The 24,973-nt window shown below is 45.1% G+C and overlaps 1 protein-coding gene and 1 non-coding gene across 2 annotated transcripts; both read right to left on the reverse strand.

The window, feature by feature from the left end:
- Positions 1–5,394: 5,394 nt before the first annotated feature.
- Positions 5,395–24,705, reverse strand: DYNLRB1 (dynein light chain roadblock-type 1). The gene is made up of 4 exons (XM_010975146.3): positions 24,553–24,705; positions 13,767–13,842; positions 9,234–9,401; positions 5,395–5,774 (listed from the first exon to the last, which is right to left on the reverse strand). Exons 1-4 carry the CDS (start codon positions 24,553–24,555, stop codon positions 5,731–5,733), a joined length of 291 nt encoding a protein of 96 aa, XP_010973448.1. The 5' UTR covers positions 24,556–24,705; the 3' UTR covers positions 5,395–5,730.
- TRNAA-UGC (transfer RNA alanine (anticodon UGC)) lies at positions 6,222–6,294 on the reverse strand. The gene has a single exon. It is a non-coding gene; the product is annotated as a tRNA-Ala (tRNA).
- Positions 24,706–24,973: the final 268 nt, after the last annotated feature.

A 24,973-nucleotide genomic window follows, 5' to 3' on the forward strand; every position in this document is an offset into this window, starting at 1 on the left:
GCCCCTGGAATAATGGAAATAAAAGCAAAAATAAACAAATGGGATCTAATTAAACTTAAAAGCTTTTGCACAGCTAAGGATACCATCAACAAAACGAAAAGACAACCTACAGAATAGGAGAAAATATTTGCAAATGATGTGACTGACAAGGGACTAATTTTCAAAATACACGAACAGCTCATACACCTTAATGTCAGAGAAAAAACAAGCAACCCAATCCAAAAATGGGCAGAAGACCTAAATAAGCAATTCTCCAATGAAGACATACAAATGGCCAATAGGCACATGAAAAAATGCTCAGCATCACTAATTGTCAGAAAAATGCAGCTCAAAACTACAATGAGATATCACCTCACACTAGCCAGAATGGCCATCATTAAAAAGTCTACAAACAATAGATGCTGGAGAGGGTCTGGAGAAAAGGGAACCCTCCTACACTGTTGGTGGGAATGTAGATTGGTGTAGCCACTATGGAGGACAGTATGGAGGTTCCTTAAAAAACTAAAAATAGACTTACCATATGATCCAGCAATTCCACTCCTGGGCATATACCCAGAGGAAAATAAAATTCAAAAAGACACATGCATCCCAATGTTCATAGCAGCATTATTTACAATAACCAAGACATGGAAACAATCCAAATGTCCATGAAAAGATGACTGGATAAAGAAGATGTGGTACATATATACAATGGAACACTACTCAGCCATAAAAAAAGAATAAAATAATGCCATTTGCAGTAACATGGATGGACCTGAAGATCGTCATTCTAAGTGAGGTAAGCCAGAAAGAGAAAAATGCCATATCACTTATACATGGAGTCTAAAAAAATAAAAAAAAAAAAAAACACAAGTGAACTACTTATTATTTATAACTTAGATGATTTATTTCTTGAATATGTGAAAGCACATTTGACTGTCCTTTATGATTTGATTACTGCATTCTATTCTTACTTTGTGGTTGGCTTTATTGCTTTGATAACTATGTAAGTTTAAAAAGCTAAGGCTCTAAACTGTTCTTAGAAACAATGATCAGTACACATATGTAAACTAAAAAAAGTGTAGTATATTGTATATATGTATTTGCATGTAATATAATGTACATGTGCAAACTAATAATTCTACCTAATAAAACTGAAAAAGGGGGAAAAATGTTCTTATAGTCTCTTGTTGATGATTTTCTACCCCCTCATTTTCTTTCCAGAGCTCCTGTTAATCAGATGTTGAATATCCTGGACTGATCCTTTCATTTTCTAAACTTTTCTCTTCCACTTTCTTTCTTCCCACTCTTTGGGAGACTTCCTCAACTTTATCTTGGAACTCTTCTGCTGCATTTATTCCCTTAATATTTTTTGTCTTTCAAACGTTCTTACCCCTGAATATTTTTGTTACAGCCTCCTGTACTCTTACCCATGGCATGTAAGACTATGCCAGTGGCTCTCAGCCCTCGCTGCATGTCACAAAATCCAGGGAGCTTTTACCAGCCTTGGATGTCCAGAGCTTGCTCTCAGGGATTGTGCTTTAACTGGTCTCGGGTGGGGCCCAGGCATAGTCTGGTTTTTGTTTTTCCAGTTGGCCGTCTCAGCTCCACTAGAAATAAGCTCTTGCCACCATCTCATTTATGTCTAGACTGGGGCCTGGTGCGTAGCAGGCATTCACTAAATAATTAAATGAATAAATGGATAAAGCATTGTTTTGTAAAGGAAGATTGCAAAATAAGAACAAGTTACAGGCCATCTGCTACTTTTGCTTATGATGTTTTTCCTAAATAAATAGGAAAGCCTAATACCTGAAAGTCAAACAACAGCACTGCATGTCGAAACAGTGCTTAAGCCCAGAGAATGAAAAATCATGAAATGCCCTATTCCACCTCGCCTTGAGGCAAGTCTTAGCAACATATTTCTTGTGAACTAGGATTTTCAAGTTCAATTATTTCATCTCCGTTTCTGCTGAGGCAACAGTCGCCACGTGCCAGGAGAGGAGCAGGACCAATGCAGGCCTGCAGGACAAGGGGCCCAAAGTGAGTTCAGTCTGCCTGCTCTTCAGTCTATGAAAGAGCTAGAAGTTAGAGGACAATTCTTAGAAGCTGCTGATGTGCTTACATCTTACCATCCATGGAGGGAGGTGCTGGGGTGACTCCCTTCACCTTGAGTCAACAGAGGGGGAGTGTGTAGAGGGACCTGGAGAACCAGGGGCCAAAGAAACGCTGCAATAGGCCAGCCAGAGAGAATGCATCATCCAAAGTAAGGGAATGGCAGTTGAGACGCACAACGGATGGTAACGGGAATGTGGGGACAGGGGCAGGCCTTAGAAAACCCATGTAAAATGCACTGGAAGCACAGGTGTCAGCTTTGAACACACACCAGGCTCAGAGAGCAAGAAACCAGTTCACAGTACTGGTCACGTATGAACTTTCCTCCCCTCATCTCACTTCCCTCTTAACACCGTGGGGGCAGCACAAGGCATGGAACAAAGCCACGGCCAAGCACTCCTCCACATGGGGCAAGGCTGGCAGCAGGCCCTCGCTGGGGAAGGGGCAGCCTCTGTCTCCAAATGCAGTTCCAAAGTCTCATTACACTGGACTGGACACATCATCTACCGATGGAGAAGCCGGAGACTTGCCCTACATTCCATCCAGGGGCAGGAGAACAGTGAACCCCGGAGAATAAAGTTAAGGGGCAGGGGAAGAGCGAACCCCGGAGAATAAAGTTAAAGACAGGGGGAGACCCCAATAAAGCAGCCTTTTGATCCAACGGAGCCCGTTTACCATGTGCTAGTAGGACTACCACTTTGAATATGTTCTGTGTTATTTTCTTTCTTGACTGAATATGGTTGATCAGCTGAAGTTCACTGACATTGGTTTGCATCTGCTAATTCAATGTGCTTGGCAACTGGAGATTTCTACCTGCTGCAATGATTGCAGTGATCGAATTTATGAGATCTCCCTTTCTCATTTTTCCTTTTTCTGATAATTCACCAGAACCTGAATTTGGCGTGGAAAGATGGTTTAGGATTCCTTAACGAAAAAAATGTACAAAAGTGCAGTTGGTTTGAGACTCAAATATACAAAAGGGGAGAAAACCTGTAATGCCTGGAGTGTTTTTAGAACACATTTTTGGAGAAAAGGCAGCACCAGGCACAGAGGAAAATCAGAGTTCCAAGGAAGAGTGGCAGGCGCTGTGGGGGAGGCGTAAGTGGTGAGTGGGGGTGGCCACCCCCTGAACTGCAGGCCCTGCTCAAGGACCCGGCCAAGAGCTATACCCTGGTGGGTGGAGACCACACGGGAATGGAATCAGAGGCAGAGACGGGCTGAGAAGCAGCAAGAGAGCACTTTCTGGAGTGAAGTGATCTTCAAAGGGGGTTGACAGGTGTGAGCATTTGTTACTTAAGTGGTACCCTCAGGATGGGTGCATTTCACCGTATATAAACCTTAACCATCCTCCAAAAAGGGTAAATTAGTTAATGATACACACGTTGAAGTGTTTAGGAGCGTGTACTGTCTGCAAACGGTACTTTGAAATGCATCCAAAAATTGACGGCAGAATGGAGGAATGGATAGTTTTGTGGTAAATATAGCAAAATGTTAACTGTAGCAATTATAGAATTAAATGGAGGATATATAATTATTTCAACTTCTCTGTACAATTGAGAATTTTCATAATGCTGGGAGTGGCAATACCCTGTTATTTTGGCAAATACACTTCTGAAACCCAGAAGCCATGCCCAGGACAGTGCTGGCTTCTAACCTTAGTGGTTATTGTATTCCCGTACACTTGCTACTTTAAATACAGAAACACTAGGGTATTTGCAGATGTTATACCATTATTTAGCCTTTTTTAAACCCTGGATGTTTACATCTTAGAATGAGTCCATGCTGTGTCACAAACTGCAATGAATCCAAGGTGAGCTTCCCAGGCGAAATCCCATTGCCCAGGGCACTGGGAGGTGGATTACGTTCCTGGGTCTTCTGGTTTTCCCCAAAGCCAGGCTGAGCCCAAACTTCCCTCAGGACCTTCAGGGAAGCTTTATGATGGAGAACTTTAAGGCAAACAAGAGGGAGTAGGAGAGAAACGCAGCGAAGTGAGGGGGGCCAGGTCCCCAAACCCTTTCCAAACCCTGGCTCTGGAGCCAGTCCTCCTCCCCCTTCCCCTCCCCCATGTAGTTTATGTTAATCAGACCTTCCCTCATTCTTCCTGGAGAAACACAAGACAGAAGGACAGAGGAAACTTAGACTTGGATCCCAGCTTCCAACATCCTCTGAGAACAAACAGAAGATAATGGTGGCCAAACCCCATTTTAGACCCTGAATCTCACAGGTAATTTCTGACCCAGGGTCATTTGGCTCCAGGCCTGCAGTCACCCCCTCCTCAGGAAGTGCTTCCTGGTCCACAGGGACAGGGCAGACATGCAGTGATTTCCCAGAAATCAGCTTTACTTGAAGATTTGGGGGAAATTATTTTGAAAGGATTTTTTCCTATATTAAGACAAACACAGATAAAACTCCTATGATCTTTCACTGAAACAGACTTTGAAGAAATTTTGCCGAGCCCTTACCAACTACACCTCTAGACTAAGGGTACATCACATGTTTTACTCCCCCGATATTGTTAAGGAAACTTTGCCGGAAAATTTAGAAAAGTATTTTTGTTGGGTGGAAGAACTCACACTGTAAACAGAGGTGACTGCTGAGGGAGTGGGGAGGACAATGAAGGAGGATTTCCAGGTTTGCACAATAGTTTAAAATCTTTTCCCTTTGTAACAAGAAACAAAAGACATAAGGACAACCAAATAAAAAAATATATGTGGTTTTTTTGGGAGAAAAATCCCAGAGAGCTGCTGGATGACAAGCAGCCCGAAGCCCCCCTGCCCCATCACACAAGTCTAAGGGAAGGAGGACGCTTACCCAGGAAAAGCCTACTCAGCTGAACCAGACCGGCTGGGATTTCTGGGGAGGGCAGTGTGGAAAAAGCAGCTTTTGGAGTCAGACCTGCGCTTCCGACTGTGAGACCTCAGGCAAGTCATTCTCAAGAACCCAACCTCCTCACCCGTAAGGAGGCTTCAACATCGTCTTCAGGGTCCTACGAGGGCGAGATGAGCCACACCTGGTGCCCAACAAACATCACTCCTTTCCTTTTCCCAGTGCAGTAGAGTAGGAAAAAAATCTTTCAAAACATTGGTGGGAGCAGGAGACGGTAAAAGGGGTGGCTAGGGACAAGAGGCTCAGAAACCAGGACACCAGTTATAAACAGGGTTCAGCTCAGGAAGCGTGGCCACAGGTGCAGCAAGGAGCACGAGCCACCACGGGCTGGAGGCGGCGCAGGCTGAGCCTTCAGACCTCGTGATTGCACAGGAAGCGAGGCCTTTTCAACCCAGCGTTTAAAGACACACAGCAGGGTAAGCGTTTGGGTTATTTTTAGTTAAAGAAAAACAGCCTTTTCCAAGGGCAACAAAATGAACTCAAAGTCAGAAGGAAACAGGGGGTGGGCTTTTCACAAGCTCTTATTCCAAGACCTGGATGCGAGGAAAGAGGGCCCTCCCGGAAACTCAGGGGCCACTGGCCGGCAGGGGACACTTTGGTGGGGTGGGTGGAGCTGCAGCCCACCCTTGGCCACTGGATTGGTCTGAGAGGGCTCTAAGGTGACTTCCACGTGCCAGTCAGTTGACATGATTAACGCTATCATTCTTGAGGGGCATTAAATTACGGAATGACACAAGGAACCAAGAGAGCGGCTTATTCGGTTGGATTCTGAATCACAATCAGGAAATAGTCTTTATCTGCAAAAGAGAAAAATGAAAAAACAGATCTCTAAATGTGAAATGGGAGAAAAACACACTAGAAAGCAAATACGTCATTAAATCACCAACCATAAAATGGGGGGGTGCTGGGTAGAGGGATAAAAAGTATCAGTGCTCAAGCTGCTTCCAGTTGCTGGGGAAACAGAAGATGAACTTGCAGGTTTGCTATGGGGCTTCTGCATGTGTGGCTGCTGGGAAGCGGGGCCCTCACGCTACCTGGCAATGGCGCTATGCAGGGCACCCTCTTTTCTAATCTTCCCAGTACCGACAAGGAGGTAGGATTATTGTTTTTTGGGTGGGGAAACTCAGGTTCAGAGTTTAAATGAAGTGCCTACGTTAATGGTTCTCAAACTAGAGGGCATCCGAGTCACTTGGAGGGCTGTTTATTTGGGGGGGGGGTAATGAGGTCTATTTATTTACTTTTAATGGAGGACCTGCGGATTGAACCCAGGACCTTGTGCATGCAAAGCACATGCTCTACCACTGAGCTATACCCTCCCTGTGAGGGATGTTTAAAACAATACTGCTGGTCCCACCTCAGGGCTTCGGATTCCGTGGGTCTGCGGCGGAGCCCTAGAGTTTGCATTTTTAACAAGCTCCCAGGTGATGCTGATGCAGCAGGTTCTGGAAGAACTACTAGTTTAAGGTTACCCAGCTAGTTAGTGTCAAAGACGGAATCCTAACCTCAACCCCACTGGTCTTGGGTTAATGTTAGTTCTGTTGCAAGTTCAGCTGCTGGCCTTCCAGAGCCTTCTGGACTAGAAAATTTCAAAGGCACCAGGTCAAAGGGGGCCAAAGCTACCTGAATTCCACTTCTGGGAATCCAGCCCAGTCAGAAGGAACATCTATCATGAAATCATAGCAAGTCCAAGTCCTCAGGGGTGAGCCTGACTGCCCCTCATTTATAGGAGACAAAACTGGAGAAGCAGAGTGTTTCCACCTTGCCCACTGAATAATCAAACTGCAAACATTTGCCAAGGCTTCCACAAGCAGGCCCGGGGCCAATCATTTCTCATTAATCAGCACCTCAATGAATCCTCGAATCACTCTATAAGGTAGTGCTCTCTCATTTTACTAATGAGAACGCTAAGGCTCCCAGAGGTAAATGACTTGCCCAAGCCAAGGCAGATTTGCCAGGTGGGGTAGCTGGGTTTGATGCTCGATGCCTCTGGTCTGCCCTCTGCTGACTAGGAGAGAAGTGGCAGGACCCTGGCCATGTCTACTTTGTGTCTGTTCTGATTCAAGCCTAAAGCCTGCTTCTTCCCATGATGGGCATCTGGGAAGAAGCAGATATTACATGACTAAGTTTCATGGCTAAGCAATCTGCATAAGTAAAAAATCACTTACTGTAATAAACATAGAAATAAGTAACAAGTAGAAGTGATAAAAAGATATAATTAGCAATACCAATGTCTTTTCTTCAAAATAATCAAGCTCTATAATCACTAACAGCACTCCTAGTGCTCTGCGGGAAGCAGTGTGTTAAAGCTTGATTGCACTGTGTTAACTCAGCCGTTCCAGAGCACACTCTTGGAAGCTTTAAGCCAAGAGATGCTGTCCATGGAGAGTCTGTGTGATACGGAAGCTGCATAGTTTGTCCTTGTGCTGCTGTGAGCTCCCAGGTGGGCACAGGTCTGCTCTGATTCGGAGGGTCAGTAGCTTAACGTCAGGGTACTGAAGGGTTTGTCCGTAATCACACAGCATGAAGTCCTGGGAGGGATCTGAGTTCAAATCTGATTCCAAGCCTTTCTGGCCCACCTTGTGCCAACAAGCTCAACCAGATGGGGCATCTCAGAGTACCAGAGCAGCTCAGTCCCCTCCTAGACCCCTTACATGTGAGGGAAGAGAGGCCCGGAGGAGTTCTGTGACGTGCTCGAGGTCAAACTCGTAAAAGGTGAAGCCGGGAGAGCAGACGCTGTGTCTGCTGCAGTCTGTTCTCCCTGACAGAGTCACAGACGTCATCACTGGTTGGCATGAGATGCATCAACAGTGATTAAAATTGATAAAACAGTGTACATATGTTTTCAGAATAATCCTGAAGTTACCCTGTGTCCTCCTTTGTGACTGACCTGTTTGTCCCCACCCCTCTAGGAAGGGTCCCAAGGAGACTGTGGGCCCCTGTGACTGGCTCTATGGTTCTCTCCTTCATATCCTTCCGAGCAGCTCACCTGGGCCCGAACAGGCCTGGGAACAGAAATGCTCTGCTGCTGGGAGAGGCTGACCCCCATTAAGTTAGCTCACAATTCTGAGCCAGCCTCCTCGCCATCTGTGTTGCCAAGTCTGGGGGCATTCAGTGTCCCAGCCTCCCCACTGCCCTCCTTCATCCAGGACCCCAATCACAATCCTATCACCTCCAGCCTTAAAAACCTCTGCTCAGAGGGTCAAGTCCATGCAGCTGAGTTTGGCATTTGAGGCCCATTCTGAATTGGACCAAACAAATCACCTCCCATTCCATCCTATACATTTCTGATGCCCCAGACAAGGTGGCAGTGCAGCCACCCCCATCACCATGTGCACACTTAACTCACGCACACTCAACCATGTGGCTCAGCCACAAAGGAGAGAGGAGGAGAGAGCAAAAATAGTCCTGGAGGATCTGTCTACCGCGCCAGGCTGTGAATGTGGGTGAGGTGAGGCAGGGCAGGGCAGGTAGTCCTGCTGTCCCATCTTGTGGTCCCAGTCCTTGTGGGCTCCTCCCAAAATAAGGATCTCATCATCCTGAGAACGAGCCTCAGATCTAAAGACAAGTATTGTCTGCATCACACAGCCCGGAAGTGTAAGCCAAGCACTTCCTGTGAAACAGAAGCAGCAATCTGTTCCAGGGCTGGGGGAAGAGCTGGACACATGGGGCTCAGAGGCAGGACTGTATGTCTCAAGTGGGCAAACTAGTATTTTTTCTAGGATAAAATGGGTGCACAGTGTTTTTCACCTTACAATTTGGTTTTGAATCTCTGAATTCTTTTTACTTCAAGCATAGCTTTCCCGCCCCCAACCCCCAACCCACCTTGCTTACGCGCTTTAGCTGTGCCCTCAGGACAGCTCAAATGTTTCCTCGCCTGGGAAGTCTTTGCTGGCTGCCACAGCAGGCCAGCCACACCCTCCTCTATGTTCCCCAGTGCTCCTTGAGTCTCCCCGCATCAAGGTGAGGGTTCCACTGTGATATGCTTATATTATGTCTCTCCCCCATGAGACTGTAATTCCCCTCCATGGCCTAGAACCCAGGACAGAACCTGGCCTAGAGTCACTGTGAACGAACATTGTTGGGTATGCCAGCCGGAGACAGCCCAGGCAGCGCGTAGCAATCCAACCTGTACCTTCTACTTTTCAGGCCTTTCTGTGGACCCGGCAGAGATACCCAGGTGCTAAGCCTTCCTGATAAGCTTCAGAGCATGCGCTGTGAGGGTCTGCTCCTCAGTGGGGATGTGGAAGACCCCTTACCTGGAGCAACCATAATTTCATTTTTCTTGGAGCGAATTCGAAGGAAGGTAAGGTCATTCTGGGGGTCAATTTCCCGCACTGTGCTCCGGGCCTTCAAGATGAAGTTGTGCATGAGGTTGGCGTACTGTGTGGTGGTGGGGTTGTCCATGGTGCTCTTGATGGGAATGCCTGAGGACAGAGCGCACAGAGACTGAGCAGAACGTCAGAGCCCCTTTCTGCCCAGCTCCCAGCCCCACACTTACAATTCTAGAGCCTAGCAGCAGTTAACGGTCAATGCCACTATCTACTGAAGGCCTGACAGACAAGTGATGAGGACTCCATGCTTGTTGGTACCAGCCCCAGAACTACTCTAAGGGTGGTGTCACCATCTTTACTTGCCAATGAGGTAGCAGAAACTGCACAGTGAGGGGACCTGCCTACAGTCACATAGCAGATAAAGATAAGCAGCGGGGCCAGGATTCAAATGTGGGCCTGCTGGCTCCACTGCCGGGCTCCTTTCACAGGGCTGCACTGAATTTCCAGCAATATAAGGAGAGACTGTCATTCGTAACATTTAGAACCTGAACAAGGAAGACAGTGCTTACAAATCTGTAAATACTGAAAAGTAGACAGAAGGAAAAAGGGCAGCCTGTGTCAGGACAGAACAGCCATTAGTGTTTTGCTCCAGTTCCCACCTAGGGAGGCTTGGAGCCCAGTTATGAACACACTGTCTATACATGTGACCGCGCTCCCCAATTTAAAGCCTGTTTCTCTGTCTGCACACACCCTTGCAAACAGCGTTGCTACTGCTCTCAATGAGCCCACAAGTGGCCATTCCGCAGAGTTAATTGTTCCCCCATGGTGGAATACTTTGGCTGGATATTTTAACTTAATTACCGTGCAGTGAACATCCTGCATCAAGGCTTCTCAATTTTGAGAACTGCTTCCTTGTGACGAACTATTAAATGGACCTCCCTCACCGGACAGGGCCTGTTGTCATGGAGGTGAGGAATGGGGCTCTGCTTGAGCCACCGCAGGCCACGACTGGATCATCAGGTGCCTATGAATCACCGTAACATGTCAGCAGAAGGCTCCATCGATGAGGCCCTGAGTGCCCACAGCTGACAGGCACTTGTGACAATTGTGGCCCAAGGGGCTACCCACACAGAAGTGGCTGGATTGGGGTCCAGGACCCTACTAACCTGGCCCACAACTGACCAGCCAAGGGATCAGCCAGTCAGTCACCCTCAGGCCCACCCATGGGTGGCCAGAAACTGATCCGACATTGTCTTCTGAGGGCACAGGAGCACAAGAATGGGCAGAAGAGGGCATGGTAGCAAGAGAAGCACCTGAGTCAGAAAGGCTGTTCTGCGCCAAGTGAAGTTATGAGAACAGGTTGTAGTGATCACCTGCCTTTAAGGGACAAGATGACCAGGTCACCAGGGCTGCTCTTGGGTCCCGGATGGCAACAATGTGCTCACCAGGGCCCCAAGAGGCCTCATTCAATAGTTGGCCTTCCTGAGGATGGCAGTATGAGCAGCCGGGGAGATGACTGAGTGGGAACTCTGAAATCTGATGACCTGAGCTTATACCCTGGCTCTGTCCCTTCATGGCTATATGGCCTCAGACAAGGGATTTAACCTCTCTAAGCCTTCACTTCCTCATCTGTAAAATAATGTCTGTGCTTCAAAGTGCTGCTGTGAAGACTAAGTATGTCTTAATTCATTTGAGAATGTTTAGCAAGAGTATGCATGTAATAAATTTTGATTTATTAACACCCACACAATAAATCCCATTGCCCACATAATTTGAGGGGCCAGTCTCAAGGCCTGGCTAAGTTTGGGTGATCAAACCTCTTGACCTTTTCTTTCTATATCCCACAAGGCTACCTTCTCTCAGGTCCCTCTGCCTGGAACTTTCCTTCCCTTATTCTCTCATGACTCCCACTGTCCCTCAGGTCTCCATCCACCCCCAGATGTGCTCCGTGCCCCAATACAGTCCCAGTACCATGCAATTTTCTTTCAGAGCTGTTTCTCAAGTTTGATATTACACCTTTATGGAAGTGATCATTATGTTTCCCTCCACAGATTATAAGCTCCCTAAGGTCCAGAACCAGGCCTGATTTACTCATTAGTGTCTTTAGAGAGACTGCATTAAGCATTTATGGCTGTTGATAAATGAGGAGACACAGATCTACTTTCAGCAGTTCAGACAAATACTGTCATGAGTTTGATCACATTTCTATCAAGATAGGGTGTGTAAAGGCGACAAGAAACAAACCTCTTGTTGGCTCACTTTAAAAACAAAAGAAAACACAGAGATGGCAGGATGGGGGTGGAGGGGATGGACTAAAACTGGAAATTATTTCAAACAAGGATGAGAGATCAATTCCAGATTCACAGGATGTCTGGGCTGGGGAACACCTCACAGACAGCCTAATGATTAGGTGGCCTGCTCCAAGCCTCTGCCAGTGCAAATAGGGACCGTAAAGCCCGCAGAAGTGGCTGGTCACCTCCAAGGCATGATTTCTAACCCAGGGCTCGGATCTGCCAGGTTGTATAGCCAGGTCCTCCCACCAAACCCACCTCTATTAATCAACAATTTAAAAATATTAACAAAATCTAACAGATATTCATTAAGTACCAACTTTCTGCCAGCATTGTTCTAGGGTCTGGGGATGCAGTAGTGAACACAAGAGACAAATCCCTGCTCTCAAGGAGTTTACACATTTGAATCTTTTATTTTGCCCTGTGTGGGCGGCAGCAGAAGATGGCAGGGGGTCTGGAGAAGGACAAATAGAACAGAATGTTCCTTAAGTTCTTCGTAAGTTTCCTTAAACTCATACTTTTATTATGAAGCATCATTTAAATCTGGCCAAGGCAGAGGTGTCAAGAGGCAGTGGCACGTGGTTGGTAAGTGACTGGGACAAGAGTGTGTCATGGTTTCAGAGGCGGGAAGTAATCACCCTGGGCAGGGATGCTCAGGGAAGACATCCTGCAGAGGCAACTGAGCCGAATCATGGGGATAGGAAAGCCCTAGAGCGGTAACAGAAATCCCTAATACAATCGTTTTAACTGATCATCTTTTTAATGGAAGCTTCCAAAGGGCTTAAAGTTCCCATAGAACAGTGAGTTCTGACTACCTCCAGGTATGGCTGGGTGATCTGGGGCAGATCACCTCACTTCTCTCAGCTTCCATTTTCTCACCTGAAAAACAGGCAGACATCCCTGCTTTGCAGGGTCACTGCGTGAAATGTAAATGAAAGACTGAAGCAGGAGCTCTGTGAATGGGACACAATAAAAATAAACACACACACGCAATAATTTTAACATTCATATGGCATTTACTATTCATTAGGCACTGTTCTAAAAGCTGCCTTAGAGGAAAAGTATGACTGTCCACATTCTACAGATGAGGAAACTGGAACAAAGAGGTTAAGTGACTTGACCAAGATCAGACAGTTGATAAGTAAGTAGAGTCAGAATACAAACACAGGCATTCTGGTTCCAGCCACTCTGCAATACTACCATATTAGTATACAAAAAAGAAGTGCTCATTAGTACCCAAAAGCAGCTGGGATTGTATTTCCCCAGTGGAAAAGCTCAACTTTTCAGGCAGTTTTAAGCGAGGATGAAGGCTTATGGTTTGTGAATACTGGTGGAAGCCTAGGGTTCCCAGCTGGACAGCCCAACCTCTGAGGCTGTTCCCTCCCCATTTGGGGGGGGATGTCCAGCTCCAGAAGAGAGTCTCTGTGGGTGACATACAGTCTTTGGGGTCTGGGAGCAAGAAGGACCCAAAGAGATTACCTGGACCAACCACTCCATCTGAAGTAGCTAAGGTCTGAAGAGGGGAAGGGGAAGCCCCAGGCCACCTAGCTGCTCAGTGGCGACCTGAGTTGCTTCCCACGGTGTCCTCTGGGATCCCCAACCTGCTGCCTCCTTTGAATGCAATGACCCCACGGTTTAATTAGAGTCTGACAAAGCTGGGGAGCACCTCTGCCTCGCTCTGGGCTGGCCAGGGTGTGACGACTTGGAAAACAACATTTTAACTGAGGACATGCCACCTCTGATTTGTCACCATTGGTGACTTTCATTCCGCTCTATTTACGTAGGCACTGTTGAGAATTCTGCCTTTCCAAAACAAGGCCTAGAATGACACATACACACAGAGCCTACCAAGGAGCAAACCAGAGCTGACTGAATGCACTGGGCTAGAGAATTGTGGGAGTCCAGCTGGGCCATAGTCTAGCAGACACTCTCTGGTCCTTCACAGCACAGTGTGGGAGAAAGAGCACAAGTGCACTGAGGCAGACCTGGAATGAAATCTTGGCTCTGTAATTAAATTTCTAGACTCAGTTTTCTCCACTACAAAATGGAGGCAACAGAGCTGCTTTAAGGAATAAGTGAAATAATATGTTTGTAAAATCCCAGCCTGTGGCCTGGCACAGAGTAAGTGTATGATAAAGGTTAGTCCCTCCATCGCTATGTCTACTGCAGTTTGAGAAAATTAGTATCTGTACTAATTTTCATGCACATGGCTGGAAGGAGGCTGTACCTTCTGTGTTCACCACAATGATTCCCTGCACGCCCTTCTGGCTCTGAAGTCGCTTCAGTGTCTCCTCCACCTCTGCCTGCCAGAGAGAACGAGACCAAGGTTAGGAGGGGTTAGGAAGGCTGGCTTTACTCCCTCATACCCCTGGCAGATGAATCACACATTTGTCTTCCAACCATAAACAAGTAACACCCAGGCACGTGGCACCTCCTGAAAGCTCCCCAGGCTATTTGGAGTGGTCCTGAGACCACCACCAGCATCTAAACCATCTGCTCACACCCCCAGTATGGGGCGGGGCTGCTCCTGGCCCTTTGCCCACAGGTACTATTATTCCTTCTCCCTCAACTATTTGGGAGCAGAATTTAAATGCCATACCAGGAGTAGAAACACATCCATGACTCATATACTTGGTATAGCTGGGGGACAGGACTCTGATGATTAAAAAAAACCCAAACAAGGGTGTCTAACCGGAAAGAGACATATTGTCATTTGTGGCTCAAACAACACAACTGAAAACATTCCAAAGGAAGCAAAATGATCCCATGAGGATAGACTTGGTGACTTAATAAGCTGGCATCTGAGATAGTGTGACACATGGCACATAACTATAGGAAATCTTGGGGAAGGGACTCATTAATCCCGATTCTCCAAGAGCTAGTCAGGATGGGGTACTCTGGCACACGGAATTTGTAAGCAGAGTGGACAAGCAGACCTTGGGTCCTCACCCTGCCTTGCAAGGCTTTCTCTATAATTACTCCCATCCTTTCCCTCCACCCTCCACCTGTATGTTCAAACTTCCCTGTTTCCACATTTTTTACCAGAACAAGTCCTCTTCTCTGCTGAAATCCAACAAATTCTTTTTTTTTAACTGAAGTATATAGTCAGTTACAATGTGTCAATTTCTGGTGTACAGCATAATGTCCCAGTCATGCATATATACACATAAATTCATTTTCATACTTTTTTGTTAAAAGTTATTAAAAGATATTGAATATAGTTCCTTGTGCTATACAGAAGAAATTTGTTTTTTAATCTATTTTTATATATAGTGGTTCAGCAAATTCTTTTTGATCATCTAAGGTATCGCCTCCTCCATGAAGCCTTTACTGATCCCCAATTCAGTGGTCTTTGTCTACTTCTGCGTCCCTGAACTCCTGACTGTAACTTCCTGGGGGTGTATTAGGTACTGGTTTACTTAGTCTCTACAATAGTCTACAGATCAGGGGCTCTATAAACAGCCGCTTAACTAAACTAGGCCCAACTCTTACTAAGGATGGAAGCTGGCCTTGAAGTGCACTTGTTCTCAGGAGGTCCCTTCCAGACCCATCCAGAATCCAGTCAGAAGCTCCTCAAAGGCTGAGAGTCAGAATATGTTGGAAATAGAGACTCTGTTCACCCAAAGAGAGTAGTTCTCCACTAGCAGGGGCTAATGAGTTGGCCCAGGGGGAGGAGCTTCTAAATGGTGGATGCAGACAGCACAAAGAATCATTGTTTTTCTAGTAGGCACAAGGCTGACAGCCAGTCACTGCCACCCACTCCCCAATGATGTATGAATACTCTCAAATGCTGGAGGAAAGGGCACACAATTTCCTCCTACAAACAGCCTGATGCCTCTAAAATCTGGAGCCCTGGTAAAAGGACAGGGATAGCCATGTGGACATGAGAGTACAATACAGCGGGTTATGCATGTATCAAAACGTAATTCATTCAAAAGACTTTCACTGAGCTCCTAACTATGCATTGTACAAGTGAGGAGGGATAAAGTACTATAGTGGTCAATACTACACAGTACTCAATCTGACCTGGTAACCCTCCTGGAAGTTTATCCTAAGGAAATGATACAAAGGAACTAGAAGAAGAACACAGCAAGATGTTTGCTGCAGTGACATCTCCAAAAACCAAAAGCAGGAAGAGCTAAAATTGCCCAATAATTAGGGAGAAGACCAAGTAAATTATGGAATGTCCATCCACAGGAATATAAAACACACATTAACAATGGTGATCAGAATATTATACTACCACAAAAAGAAAGCAGTTGGTGACTGCAACCACATGAAAACAACAAGAGGGCTAGAAGGATTATGAAAAATAAAAAAAAAGTCATGTGGGGGAGGGTATAGCTCAAGTGGTAGAGTGCATGCTTAGCATGAACGAGGTCCTAGGTTCAATCCCCAGTACCTCCTCCCAATACATATAAATAAACCTAATTACCTCCCCTTCATAAAACAAAACAAAACAAAAAGTCACACTGAGACCAGAGAACTTAGACAAAGTTTTATTTTCTTTTTTAAAACCAGCCTCTTTTTATTCTATTCTATTTATTGTTTCTATTTAAAAACATTTTTGGGAGAGAAACAAGATGGCAGAGTAGAAGGACGCTCGTAGCTCACCCTCTCCCAGAAATACACCAAAACTCACATCTACGGACCTACTCAGCCAAACAGAGCACCTGCAGAACTCCAACAGAACATCACCCTCTTTGAAAGACAAAGATGCCAAAAATCTGGTAGGAGAAAAGGAAAAAAGAAAGAAGAAAAAGCAAAACAGTACAGGACCCACCCCACAGGGAGGGAGCGGCAAAGAAGGACTGGCGCTTGTTAGCTGGTTCTCCCCTCTTCAACGGAGAGGCCAGCAGGACAGAGGGGGAGCCTCCGAGGCTCAGATCTGCCCTGAGCACCTCTTGACCGACAGAACTGAGTTAAACAGACACAAAGGGTCCCTGTGACACCCAGGCCGGGACAGGCCACCCGGGACAGGCCGCCCGGGACAGGCTGCTCGAGCCGGGCAGAGGACTGGGGCAGCTGTGCTGAGGCAGCGCAGGGGTCTGCGTGCAGTGGCTGGGAGGGGATACAGAGCAGAACAACCTCGGTCCCCCATAAGTTGTGAAAAAAAGCAAAGCAATACGGCTGGTGTGCCCTGGGGGGTGGGGTGCCGTAGCCTGTATCTCCTCAGACCTGCGCGCCATTACTGGCGTATCTGCGAGAAGAGAGGCGGGGCGCAGCCACAGTCGCCATTTCCTCCTGTGCGCAGTGCCCGGGTGGGGGCGGGGCTGGGACCTGAATCCACACCCGGGGGCTCCACAACCTCCTGGGCAGGACTGAGACTTGTTTACAGCCCGAGGCAGATAGGATCTTTCTGCCCCAGTACCTCAGAGAACTTGTGCCGCCAAGACAAACAAGGAGCTGAGATTTGGCATGGAGCAGGGGCAGGGCCGTTCCGTGGTCTTCCCTGAGCCTGCCTTTGGAGCGCTGACTGGAGGCGGAGAGGGCAGCTGCACAGAGCAGCGGAGCGACCGGCACCAGGAGAGGGCGGGCAGCCACCATCTTCCTGGCAGGAACGCAGTACCTGACCATGGTGCTGGGAGGGGGCGCGATCTGCCCACCTGCCTCCCCCCAGCGCAGCATCGGACTGCAGCATCGGGAGGGGGAGTGACCCGCCCGCCCATCAGGTAAAAGCTCAGCTCCTGACCCAGTGTTAGCAGGGGGCACGATCTGCTAGCCGACAGCCACTGGGAGCAGCACAGATGAGGGCGCCAACAGAGGGCCTCTGGAAACAGCAAGCTGAGTTCACGAAACAGGGCAAAGATACAAAGACCTCTTAATAAAATCATTAAGAGCACACTGTCTCCAGGAGAACTAGATAACTGATACTCTTTAAGCCACAGTGCCAGAGAGATATGAGCAATATGAAGAAGCAGAGGAACCACTCCCAATTAAAAGAGCAAGAGAAATCCCCTGAAAGCACAATCAAGGAACTAGACATTGATGGCCTACTGGATCAAGATTTCAAAAAAGGAGTGATCAAAGTACTGAAGGAACTAAAAAAAATAGTGTTTAGAGATATAAAATATGTCAAAAATGAAATAGAAGCTATAAAGAAGAACCAAGTAGAACTGGTAAACTCATTTGCTGAGATGAGATCTGACCTAAAGGCTGTACAAAGCAGGCTAGATAATGCAGAGGAATAAATAGGTGACCTAGAAGACAGGACAAGAGAAAGCACCCAATCAGAACAGCTGAGAGAAAAACAAATTTAAAAAAATGAAAACAATATAAGGGACCTGTGGGATAATATAAAGCATGCCAATCTATGCGTAATAGGGGTTCCAGAAGGGGAAGAAAGAACAAAGGGGATTGAAAAGGTATTTAAAGAAATCATGACTGAAAACTTCCCAAACCTAAAGGAATCAGATATCCAAGTACAGGAGGCTCAGAGGGTCCCAAACAGGAAGAACCCAAACAGACCCACACCAAGACATATCATAATCAAGATGGCCAGAGTCAAGGATAAAGAAATGATCCTAAAGGCAGCAAGAGAAGAACAAAGAGTGTGTTACAAGGGAACCTCCATAAGGCTCTCAGCTGATTTCTCTACACAAACACTACAGGCCAGAAGGGAGTGGCAAGATATATTCAAAGTCCTGAATGAAAAAAAGATGCAGCCTAGGATACTCTATCCAGCAAGGCTATCCTTTAGAATAGAAGGAGAGATACAAAACTTCACAGACAAGCAAAACCTAAAAAAGTTTAACAACACTAAACCCATGCTAAAAGAAATACTGACAGGTCTACTTTAAATAGAAAAGAAGCAGGATGCTACAAAAATGAGAAACTCATAACTGGAAAGGAGATAACTGCCATGAATTACAAAAAGAATAAACACAAAATCGTAAAAGAAGACATCTAAATCATTAAGAGTGGAAGAGGGAAACAAGGAAAGCCACTGTGGAAAACAGTATGGAGATTCCTCAAAAGACTAGGAATAGACTTACCATATGACCCAGGAATCCCACTCCTGGGCATATATCCAAAAGGAAACCTACTTCAAAATGACACCTGCACCCCAGTGTTCATAGCAGCACTATTTACAATAGCCAAGACATGGAAGCTGCCTAGATGTCCATCAACAGATGAATGAATAAAGAAGATGTGGTATATTTATACGATGGAATACTATCCAGCCACAAAAACCGACAACATAATGCCATTTGCAGCAACATGGATGTTCCTGGAGAATGTCATTCTAAGTGAAGTAAGCCAGAAAGAGAAAGAAAAATACCATATGAGATCGCTTATACGAGGAATCTTAAAAAACAAAAAACAAAACAAAACATAAATACAAAACAGAAACAGACTCATAGACATAGAATACAAACTTGTGGTTGCCAAGGGGGCAGGGGGTGGGAAGGGACAGACTGGGATTTTAAAATGCAGAATAGATAAACAAGATTATACTGTATAGCACAGGGGAAAATATACAAGATCTTGTGGTAGCTCATAGTGAAAAAAAATGTGACAATGAATATATATATGTTCATGTATGACTTGAAAAATTGTGCTTTACACTAGAATTTGACACAACATTGTAAAATGACTATTACTCAATAAAAGATGTAAAAATAAAGAAATAAGTAAATAAACAAAAAAGCCAGTCTATCAAACAAAACAAAACAAAACAAAACATTTTTGGGCCCATGTGTATCCAAGAGATCAGACATGTCTGATTTGGGGACTACAGGGCTCTGATATGCTCAACATTATAAGAATATGTAAGAAAAAGGATGGCAACCTGCAATCATCTGGGGAAGGGGAAAGCTAAAACTACAGATGTCAGAATCAAAGTCCATAATAGCCCCTGGAGGTTGGAAGTGGGGCTGAAATGAAAACAGATGAAATTTCACAAGACTGCTATTCATTCAATAACAATATGGGTATCTTCTATGTGCCAGACATTATTTTAGGCCTAGAGATGTTTTACTGAGTAAAATATAACAAAAACCCCTGCCCTCATGAAGCTGATTTGGGGGGGGGGTGTCAGACATTAATCAAAAACCTAAGTAAGATACAAATGTTAGACACAGTAGGAATGGGGGATCTGTAATCCAGGGGCTGACGGTAATTTTAAATTAGATGGTCAGAGAAGGCCTCGCTAAGGTGATAGATGAGTAGAGATCTGAAGGAAACAAGGAAGCTAACCATGCAGATTTCTAGGGAGAGTGTTCCAGATAGCAGGAAGAGCAAGGGCAAGAGCCCCAAGGTGGGAAAGTGGCATGTTCCAGGAAGAGCAGAGGAGCCGGTGTGGCTGGAGCGCAGTGAGTGGCAGGCAGCCAGACGAGACAGGCAGCCCAATCAGGTTAGATTTCAGGGGCCTGGCAGATCACAGTAATGACTTTGGTTTTTAATGGGGATTGTCTGGGGAGCCACTAGCAGTTTTTGACATGAGCGGTGACAAGATCTGATGTTTCAAAGGACAGCATGGCTGCTGTGTGGAGAATGGACTGCAGGAGGCAGGCACCACCTGCCTGAGCCTGGGCCCTGACATGTTCTGCTCTCTCTGAAAGAAGCAGCCTTCTCTTTCTCCCTCACTACTTGCTGTAACTAACTCCCAACTCTTTGGACTCAGCTCATGAGCCTCCATGGGAGGCCTTCTCAGACAGCTGCCCCTCTTCTAGGCACCCATGGCAACCTGATTCATAGCACTTATGGAGTGTAATTGTCTTGCTTCTGTCTCCTCCTCCAGACCCAAGGCAGCTTGGGAGCAGGAACCTAGACTTTATGATCCTAGTACCTTGTACAGTATAAGCTCAATAAATACTTAAGGAACAAATAAAAAATATTCCTGCAACTATGTTTTACAAAAGTCAGCCTTTTTAAGTACAGAGGGGAGACATAGTACCCAGGTTGAAAAAGAGCTAGGGTTTAGTTCATCCTAAATTTAATGAGAATAAACCACTGAGATCTGGCTGCTTAAAATGTAAACACACACTTACCAGTAAAGGGAGGATGTACAAGTATATACTGACCTACTCAGTACCTGCTGCAAGTTAAATATTAGGATGAATGTTTTCAGACACACATCTTGTCTGAACTTTCCATGACTTTTAATATGATCTCCATTTTACAATGAGGAAACCAAGGCTCAGAAAGGAGAAGAGTTCTGCCCAAGGACACACAGCATGTCAAGAGCTAAATATACCACTACACAAACAATGAGGTCTCTGTCTTGAGGACACTCACATTTTGGTGGAAGAGACCATCAAAAACAAGTGATCAAGACTCCTGCAGGGTACAGGGACAGGGCTGGGGTGAGCAGGGGAATGGCTACTTTGGCTGATGTGGTCAGGAACACCTGAGGATGTAATCTTTAAGCCAAAAACTAAATGATGAAAAAGAAAAGCACTCCAGGCAATGGGATGAAAGCTAATGCAGTGAAGTGGGAAAGAGTCTGGCATGTTTAAGGAACAGAGATAACCAGTATTGCCAAGGTTTTTGATTCTTTGCTAATCTGATAGGAAAAACCCAAATAATAGAAAGCCAACTTTTCTTTAATTTTTAAGAGTTATCAGTGAGGTTGGTCAGGAAAAAAAAAAACTTATCATTGAAGCTAAAGTGGAATTTGACTGTTTGCATCTCTCCTTTTTTGAGTCTTTTGATTTTTCTACAACTCTTATTCATTTCCAAAAACTCTTTTTTGTTAGAAATAGTAACTTCTGTCCATCATATAAATTATACTTCTCCCACTTTTAAAATTTAATCTTATGATTTTTTTTTCAATCAGAAGTTGAAAATTTGTAAGCAGTCAAATTTAATAAAATTTTTTTCCCTGTAAGACTAGAGAAAAGCTTCTCCAACCTGACCCCAACCAGTATGGTGGGCTTGGACCTGAGTGAGTGGAGGCCATGAGGTCTAGAGGGGTCTCCAGGAGGCACAGAACACCTGCTTTCAGGAGAAACTGCTTAAAACAAACTTCAAGTTTAGCCCTAAAGGAGCCAAGAAAGAAAACAAATGATGCTAAAAAGCTATAAGCAGCAACAGGGGACATCTGCAGGTGGGAAAGGACAGTCCTAGTCAGGTATCTAAATCATGCCACCTTTGCCTCTAAAGTTTGTCATCCCTGTAGGGCCAGCCAACTGGTGCCAGAAATATTGGAGTGGATACGCAGGACCCCAGGGTCGGCTCATAGCTCCAACCTCCTGTCCTGCTCCTAGAGAGAGCCCAGCTGGTATCCTCAGCATCCTGAGTCTTTATTACTATTAACATGGGTGTCTGCCTCAGAGAAGGGACAAGTCTCCTGGGTTCTCCAGTTCCCAGGGGCATGTAGCTGACAGATTAAAAAAACAAGTAGCAGTAAAACTCCAGGATTATTTACTGGTTCAGCATAGGAGGGATAACCATGTGAAGCAAATGATTCACAAAAGAACTGTGACCAATGTGACTACTAAGTATAAAAATTTTAATTTCTATAAAACAAAAATTAATTACAAGGAGAGAAAAACACTTCAATAAAAATATATATACAAAAATTTTTTAATTTAAAAAAGGAGAGAAAAACTGCATCAAATGTAACAGACAAAAGTGTAATTCCAAAACACCACACAGAATGATTAAGAAAAATAGCGAGTCTCTAAAAGTTAAGTGGGCAAAAAGGATACTGGGAGAAAATACACCGAGGAGAAATTATAAACACATAGAAAAATGTTCATCGTTCCTTATAAATAAAGAAAAGTATAGCAATGAGGTATCCTTTTAAATGCTGGCAGTATTATGGCAAAACTGGTACAAAGGCAATAAGACCTTTTGGGAAAGCTACATGACCACACTATTGTAAGAACCATAAAAGTGTTGGCCTCCTTGCTTAGAAATTCTTTTCCTGAGAATTTCTCCTACCCTAAGGAAATAATCTAATATGTTTAAAAAAGAAAAGAAGAGAAAATAAACCCTACACATACAGAGATATTCATCACAGCATTATCTCTATTAACGAAGAACTAAAAGCAACCCAAATATACACCAGGGGAATGGTCTGGTAAATTATGGTACAGATATTTCATTGACCATTACGTAGTCACTAAAAATAACTCATTACAAAGTTGATGCAGCAAGAAAGCTATATGTCTTCAAATATCAAACAAAACCGAAAAACTAGCGTGTACATCTTGAAAAATATGCATATGTTAACAAAAGGGAAGGAGAACGTACAAAGATTTAAAAAGTGTGGTGCAATAAAACTGGATGCGAATTATGGATGATTTTTATATCACCATTCTAAAGGGCAATTTGCCAGTTTTTACCAAAATGTTAAAATGTTAAAATATGCATGCCGTAAGTACCACTTCTACATAACACTACTAAACACTAACATGAGTGCAAAACAAAACAAAAACAAAAACAAAAACAGTAGTGCAGCATTGTCTGAGGTGAAAAACTGTAAATTACCGAAATGTATATATTGCAATAGAATATGAATAGAGTCCTTAAAAAGAATGAGGTAGATTTGTGTATACTGATGTGGGAAAAAAAAATTGTTTTTAATGAACAGTGTTAAGTTGCAGAATGAGACTATCTACATATATAGCCTATAAATTTACTACGTATAAATATGTATGTTCCAATTTCACATAATAAACAGATTATATATAAACATGCTTATGCAGTAAATCAATCTGGAAGGAAACACACCCAATTGTCAATAGTTGTTACCAGAGGGGACTGAGATGGGCACTACATACACTTTGTACATACACACCTTGGTACTGCCTGAATTTGTTAAAATGTGCATGTAAACATGTTTTGCTTTTATGAGTATAAATACATAATAGCATGGTACAGGTTGCAAGAAGTTACCATTTGTGTAAGAAAAAGGGGAAATACATACATGCTTATGTAGATATACAAGAAACAATGTTTCTGAAGGAGGCTGAGGCTGGGGGTCACGGTTGGGTTGGAGATTTACTTTTTAATTAGATCCTTTCAGATTATTTTTATTATCTGTTAAATTAATTATTTTCACAGTTTAAAAAGTGATGTGAAAGATGAAATTATTTCACCTATAGTATAAATTAGCTAACTATATAAAGCAAAGTATACAACAAAACTATATAAAGCAAAATCTGAAGGAAAAAAAGACTAGGAGTAATATGCTTAATTACAAGTTGTTACCTCCAGGTCATGGCACTGTTTCTTATTTCTTTTCAATTTTTCTTACAGGCTTTAAATTCTTAAATTAAGATTTTCTTAAATTATTCATATGGTTTAACATTTAAAAGGTCTTTTCAAGTTTTTCTTTTTTTTTTTTTAATCAAGTTGGGAGGATTAAAAACACAAGAAAACAAACCTGTACTAAGGCGTAAAGAGCCCACAGTTTCGGCCAGCAAGGCAGGAATCACAAGGGTGGATCCCGCCCGTTTTCTGACTCATGCATCAAGTCCCAGCGGGTCGGAAGAGCCACCCTAACATAAAGGCAGCACTCAAGCTTCTATGGTTCAAATCCACCTCCGCCATTTCCTGGGGCAGGGCACTTAGATTCACCGAACTTTAGATTCCAAGCATGTAAAATGGGGATAATGGTCATACCTAACTCGCAAAGCTATGGTAAGGAGGAAGGCCGGGGTACATAAAGCGCTTAGCAGTGCCTGACACAAATTAAGCTTTCAGGAAATGTTATCACTACTGTTGTTACCGCGCCACAAGGCCCAGGATGCTAGGATGCAGAGGCCTGTGGGCTGGCCTCCCCTCTCCGTCAATCCCTCGCCGAGGCCCGAGGTTGCTTCCGGTCAAGGGACAGCAGGATCCGGTGGCACCGCCTCTGTCCCCTCGGTCCGGGTCTGGAGGCCCACGACCGCCGGGTTCCGCCCTCCAGACAGCTCTGGCCCGGCCCTGCCCAGACCCACAAATGCCCAGCCCGGCACTCGGAGCCGCCCCCGGAGGATGGAAGGCCAGGCTCAGGGTGGTGGGTGGCCGTGCTCGGCCACCAGCCGACCGCCAGCCACACGCTCTTGGCGGACACTCACCATCTTGGACCGACCCGGTAGCTCCGCGTCGCGGGTACTCAGCCCAGTCCCGCAGCCTTTCCGCGCCTGCGCAGAGCTCTCTGTCAAAGCGGACAGCCTTAGGAGCCTATCAGGAGCCTATCAGGAGCCGGCGTGGGGCGAGCGGGCGGGCGGATCTTAGCGCCCCAGGGCTCTTGGGAAATTTGCTGTGCGCTGTCCGAAGAGTGGAAAGCAAAGCAATTCAGCGTTGGAAAATTCCGAACTCCAGTTGTGCCGAAAAGATACTGGTTCGCGGTGTTAGAAGAGTCTTTCAACCCTCAGCCGAGGTCTGGGCCGGCTGTGGAAATTCTGGGTGTAGGGTGGTGAGCGAGTCTGAAGGCGAGGAGGGGGTTTGCTGAAGACTCTTTGCGCCCATATTGAGGCAAAGTGACGCGCGGAGCCA

Source organism: Camelus dromedarius, chromosome 18 (assembly GCF_036321535.1).
Source record: "Camelus dromedarius isolate mCamDro1 chromosome 18, mCamDro1.pat, whole genome shotgun sequence".
In the NCBI taxonomy this organism is placed as follows: Eukaryota; Metazoa; Chordata; class Mammalia; order Artiodactyla; family Camelidae; genus Camelus; species Camelus dromedarius.

Coding starts and splice junctions, on each gene's coding strand:
- DYNLRB1 (XM_010975146.3), bottom strand. Junction 9,402..13,766: donor CATTGTGGTGAACACAGAAG/GTACAGCCTCCT, acceptor CTCTGTCCTCAG/GCATTCCCATCAAGAGCACC. Junction 5,775..9,233: donor TGAAATTATGGTTGCTCCAG/GTAAGGGGTCTT, acceptor TCTCTTTTGCAG/ATAAAGACTATTTCCTGATT.